The sequence below is a fragment of the Cygnus olor genome, chromosome 8 (genome assembly GCF_009769625.2).
Source record: "Cygnus olor isolate bCygOlo1 chromosome 8, bCygOlo1.pri.v2, whole genome shotgun sequence".
Lineage (NCBI taxonomy): Eukaryota > Metazoa > Chordata > Aves > Anseriformes > Anatidae > Cygnus > Cygnus olor.
The window spans coordinates 918,965-925,378 of record NC_049176.1 but is presented as its reverse complement, the minus strand read 5'-3'; the positions used below and the strand labels follow the sequence as shown (position 1 = coordinate 925,378).

Sequence of the window (6,414 nt, the reverse complement as noted above, 5' to 3'; positions counted from 1 at the left end):
ATAGAGTTGCTATACAGTAGTCCTGGTAAGTCTTGCTTCAGTCTTAACTACTGCTGGCATTTGCTGCAGACTAAATAGTCAGTTACAACTTCATTTTCAAGTCTCTCAAAAAACAGTGTCCTATGAACTGAGCACTATGCCTTTAGATGGTATATTGCATCATTAAGAATTACCAGTGGATTAGTCTTAAGCTGCATTTCATAATCACTTAGTAATAGGAGCAAGTTTGAACACAATCTAAACAACACAGCTATTTTAAATGAAATTACTACAGAAAGCCAAAAATTAGTCTTAAAAAAATAAATTTTAAATAAACCTATTTTGAAGTCCAAATTAGTAACGAATAGAGAATGTTTAGAAATCTTTTACACAAGTTCAAAGACCACACCTTTTTTTTAGAAGTAGCAAGATAAACCAGCAATAGATCAAACATCTTTGTGTATCATCTTCATCATTCTTAAAGAATACTGCTCCCTGCACTCAGTCAACTGGAAAAATGGCAGCGGTGTTCTTAACCCCCAAGATTTTTTTCTTTCTTTCCCCAATTCCTGTAGGCAAATTTGAGTCAAAATTTCCCAAACAAAAATCCAAACCAAAAAAATCCGGGTTCCTTTCTACTGCTTTTAAATACAGTCTTCAGACCATCCACATTTTAACTAGTTTTTATGCATACCTTGAAGAACTGCTGTCACTGAGTCAGCTTCTGCAAAAGACTTCAAAGTTCTTCTTCATGAGAAAGCAAAAGTGCAAGAAGTACAATGAATTCTTTATTTTATTTTCATTTTAAAATATCCAACAATTGAAGGTTCTTTTTTGTTCTCCATGTCCTTATTTCAGATAGCGGGAGATGTAAAGATGATTGTTTTGTTCTGTGGGGAACAAAGGACTGAGATCAGTAATATTAATACACAAATTATTTAATTAAATACTATAATGCTAGATTTATTGAATCAGTTGAATGTCAGCATACATAAGGTATGTGCTCTTATTTTTTCCCCACCTATCTAGAATGTAAAATGTGGTCTCAGCCTTATTGCAAAAAATGTGTAGCTTTTAGCTTAACTTTGTATCACACAGACTAAATATAACAATTGCATTTTGCTGAGACTTAGCCATTGTAGCCACTTGTGGTTTTTTTTTTCTGATTGTAAATCCTAATAGAACTTGAGTAAAAATTCTTCCCAAAATTGCAGTAAGCCAACTACATATAAAACAACTATATATTCTCAAAAGATTAAAGTGATAAGTAATAAGCAGCTGGCATTTACTGTAAGTGACAGAATCATGACACTCATTTCCATACCATATGTATTTCTATACTTTAAAATGTACTTTACACATTTTCTACTAAGGTTGATATGATCTATAGTTACTATGCATACTTACAAAATGCTGGAAATTAAAATAATCAATTTGCTTAGATTTATGAAATGCAGAATAGCTTAAAAGTGACTGACCATTCAGGTAGGCTGTCCTTCCTAAATATTCTTGTTAAACTTTCCAGATCTTCATTTTTGAAATGCAGTTCTTCTAGCAACGTGGTCAGGAACTGTGTGTACGTTGGGCTTGTCTGAGTGTTCTTGAAAACTGGACTAATTTGTGACAATCTGGGGAAAAAAAAAAACACTCTTTTTTTGATATAGAAAAGAGACCTTGCAGTATTAGATGTAAAAAAGCAAGGCTTGTAAAAGTTCAAACCACTGTGCTGAAGAAAGGTGGTTTATAATGTCACACTTGGTTTGTTACAGTACAATACATAAGACTATATACATTATATACAATATGTATGAGCTGTACTGAAATATTTAATCTTATTAAGATATAGCGAAACTAAAAAAGTTTAAATAGAAAAAAAATGGGCTAGTAGTTTGTATGCCTCTAATCAGTTGTATACTGATGCTACCTACCGTAGGCACATTTCAGAACAAAATGCAAATTTACATATAAAAAGAAAAAAATATCAATGTCAATATTTTTATCTTTACCAAAAAGCTCCTAAATGTTAATCTCGTAGAAATTTTATGGTTCCTTGTATGAATGAAATATAAAAGAGGTATAAAATTCACCTTAAAGTAACTAAGAATATTTTAACCACAAATTCTTAGCAGGGCTCCTTGGCAGACGTTGTATATAACTGTAGAGTCACACACTGTCAGGCTTCATACCATTACATTTGTAAGATACATGAGGGTCCCGTCTGCTTACTTGGGGGACTGCCCCCACGCAGTACGGCACAAAATGCAGTCACTTGGTCACAAATACTATATTCAGATAAGTAGTGCCATAGATAAATAGACACCATACAGGAATATTTCAGAATGTTTGTGAAATGATGTGCTTTTAAGAAGTTGCTCAAGGTAGTCTACAGCTTATTATAAACTTCACAGCTCAGAGAGCCTGCAAGTAACAACTGAGAATCTCCGTGCAGTCATTGGTATTAAGACAATCTTTCCTTGAAAAAAGCTGCATATAAAAGACTTAAATTAAATAAAACAGTTCCTTAACACACAAAAAAAAAAGTTTCCAAAATTTTCTCATTAATATGACTTTTAAGAATTAATTTTTCATTTATTTTTGATTCTATTTCAATATGTATATGCTAAATAACTACCTAGCACTGACACTTGGTGAGTAGGATTTTAAGGGATACTCAAAGTAATGACATGGTGTGGCACAAAACAGACTGATGCACTATCCGTGCTATACGAATCCTCCCACAAAAGCGAAATATTCACAGTGGGATTTGTGATGTTTGGACTGAGGCCACTTTTTTTTTTCTGTAATTTGACAGACAAGACTGAGTTGTCTCCTTCCTGGTGAGAATTACAGTAGTTACTGTTTCATCTGGTAAAACAGAGTGCCTCCGACCAGGGCTGACAATCTGTAGGTTGATTTTTGCATCATGATGCTTTATCAGCAGGGAAACAGAAATTGCTGATAGAAGATCAGAGTGGCCATTTCAGGTTGTTGGTCTGGAGATGAGGTGAGTGGGTCAAAGACCTGGAGATGCATTGTTCCTCCTCTTCAAGTCACTCCTCCAGATTAAAGAGGCTGTATACGAGAAGAGACTGGTGGCATAAACTGGTGTCATGACTTCCTGAGTGCTGGTGCCAGGAGGCTGCAAAACACACTGCGCTACTGTAGATCTACATACATTTTAACAGAATTTTCTTTCTCCTACCTTGTGGTTAAGAGAGTAATAAAAATATTATTTCTCTAAAAGAGCAGAAATCTTACGCAGTTTTAAGCAATATACTAACGTACCAAAACCTTTATGCCACGAAGCTTACAAGCTAAACAGTCTCTCTCTCTCCCCACATATATATACACGTGTGTGTGCGCATTTGTATGTATGTATTTTTGGAACTGCAGTTTGTGAAATTACATAGTTTCATAAATTACAAATATTTCCTAACTACTGCACCCTGTTTAAGACATCCTGTATACAGAGCAGCTATTATAGCCCACGATAAGGAAGAAAAAAGTATTCCTATTGTCAGAGAAACTGCCGGGCATTCAATATTGAGGAACAAACTTAAAAAATGAAAATAAGTTTTAGCTGTTGATTTTTTTTTCTTACATGACCTTTGTTTAAAAAGTCATTAAGCTATTAATCATCTGATAAGCAGGAGACAAAATTGAAAAGTTCAGAGACATACAGAAGTTTCTAGCAATTATTTAAAAAAAAGGCATCTAGATGAAGCAATGGATTAAACATTTATGAATACGTATACAAACACTTCAGTCTTGGAAAACTGTGTCCTTTTGGCATTTAAATGATTCTCTGACTTGTCATTTGAAAAGCAGTTGGTCTCAGGTACTTTTCTGCTTTTAAATGGCTGTTTGAACAGAAGCAGAATCTTTTGTCTTTTGAGCAAGCACAACTTGCCAGTTTGCACTGAGTAATAAGTTTCATGGTCTTAGTAACACTGGTCCAACGTATATTCAAGGTACTGCACAATAGAGCATTGAAGGCTGTGCTCTCATCTTTGCATGCTAACTGAATTAAACCATAATTGTATGCAAATAAACCAGAACAGTCTTTGGAGTCATTATCTTGCCAGCTACAATGACCATAGCTCTGAAAAAACTATCATGATTAATTTAATGTAATGATATACAGGATTTCAACTTCAAGCATCGTGGAATTGCCTTGAAACTCTCAGCATCTTCAAAAAAGGCAGAATATAAACAGGACAGGAGATACTAGGACAATAATAATGACTGGTTACTGCAACAGTGAAAAGAAAAATATAAATTGTGCCTTTCTGTTAGTTCTTTCACATGTTGCAACGTTAACGTGGAACAAACTGTTGTGAAAAAGTCAAATAAGAGAGTATAAAGGATTAAGCGATTAAAAACAAACAACCATCATCTACAGAAGCACACACAAATGTTACTGTCCAAAGTTATATGCCTGTGCTTCAAAGGAGTGCCCTCAGCACACTGTTAAGAGGAAACTTTCATGCTCACTTCATGGAAAAGTAGTACGGTATAGATCAGGCTTCATGAAACAGTGTCGTTTCCTGCACACCCACTTACACCATATGGTAAACAGGTCTTTGTAAAGTTTAAAAAGTGTTAAGAATGTCAAACGATATCTGAGTGATAAAATTTGTATTTGCTGGCTATTCCACATATGCTACATGTTCAAAAAAAAAATAATGTGAAGACCCAGGTATTACTATAAAGCCATTAAGTGACATCTGGCTACTACAGAATGTTTACATAGCTTCAGTGCTTCGACTCAAGCCCCAAGCTTTCTATGAATTAGTCGCCTTACAAAAACATTTGACAAGTACATTTAGAAGTTTGACCTAAATTAGAACATTTCTAGAAGTCAGTCACATTTCATGGAGTAAACGTAATAAATTGATAGTGTTGTGTGAATGATTTGTTCACAGCTCTACACCTACCTTAACCAATACAACAGAATACATTCAGAAAAGATGATGGCAGAGTGGCAATTTTTGTATGGTGATAAATCACTAGTTGGCACTTCCTAAACAAAGATGCAAAAAGTCTGTCTAAATAAACTTTACAATACTTACAAAACCATCCCCCCTACACACACTGGACTTCAAGAAAAACTTTCTGGACTTCTTGTTTAAAATGACTTCTTGTTTAAAATAACTCTGCAATCCCCTTTGAAAAAGCTAAAATTTCAAAGCCACTGGTATGATATCATCAAGCTGGAGACCTCTGGACATGCACCTGAAAAAAACGGTCAGAACACAACCACCTAAGAGTTGTTTTCCTTTCCAGTCTCTAAAATTGGTCACTTAAACTTACAGAAAAAGTGCAGAGAATAGGGGTGCACGGAAGTGTACTCGGTATCATGCAAAGCAGTTGTACACTCATGAAGAAAAGCTTTACCTTGTTTGCCATGCTTGGAAGTGGAGCAAGAACAGAATTCTAAAGCAGAATGAAGGAACAGGCAAGTGCCACCTGTCTTTCTGCAGAAAGCTTTAGAAAGTAGGATATAAACATTTTTGCCAACTATAGGTGTTTGAGCACTATGAATGACTAACATATTCATCACAACATAGAAGTTCTTTTCCTTTTAATTTTCTCAGTTTTCATCTAGCTTCAGGCACTTAATATTTTTTAAGCTCCTCATAACCAGGATGACTGATACCTATTTTTCTACCAGAATGACAGAGTTGCAACAACGATCACAAAAGTTTCTTGAACACTCATTTCAGAACATGGAAATGAAGCAAGAACTGGTGGCAAATAGCGGCAGCACATTTTTTTCCTTCCCCAGCAAACAGTCACAGACTGCCGCGTATGTGCTTCAGGGAAGGTGCCAGCAAGCTTCTGACCAAGGTGCCTTCAGCAGACTCTCAAAGGGTCCCCACCTGCGAGGAAGTCCAAAGCATTTTTCTGCTGTCTTCGGATAGTCGCCAATTGGACCACGGCTAGCTTTTATCCCACAAGCATTTTAGCTGAAGGTCTGGAATCACACAGTGTTTACACCTGACAAAGAATAAAAATGTTTGCAAGCCTCAAGCATCACTTCAGGTGATTTAACGTAGCTAGTAAAGTGCCTGAAAGATCAAGCAGCCATTCCAGCAACATACTGTTAGCACTTAAAAAAGTCAAAGCATATTTGCTCCACTGCTATGACAAAGTCATGTCACATTGTCAACGAGGACTGATTAAGGAGACACGATGCTAAAAAACATGAAGCAATGTAACTGCGCAGGTGCCACACTGCAGAGCGCCATTTATCATTACCTATCGGCTACAACAAAGCATTAAACAGATCTCTGCCTGAACAAGAAAACCTTGAATATTAAAAGTTTTCAAGGTTATCACCAATATTTGGACACAAATGACAAATATTTCAGTGACAATTCTACATCGAAGCATGTTGCTGGGGTTTGGCATGGACTGGTGAAGGATCATGGC

General features: G+C 35.8%; 1 protein-coding gene across 1 annotated transcript in view; it reads right to left on the bottom strand.

The window, feature by feature from the left end:
- Positions 1–757: 757 nt before the first annotated feature.
- Positions 758–6,414, bottom strand: part of RPAP2 (RNA polymerase II associated protein 2) — a 37,149-nt gene continuing 31,492 nt past the window's right edge. Inside the window, exons 12-13 of the mRNA XM_040565183.1 lie at positions 1,458–1,607; positions 758–869 (exon numbers count right to left, since the gene is read on the bottom strand). Coding sequence (XP_040421117.1) covers position 869; positions 1,458–1,607 — 151 coding nt within the window. The 3' untranslated portion in view covers positions 758–868. The remainder of the gene's footprint in view (positions 870–1,457; positions 1,608–6,414) is intronic.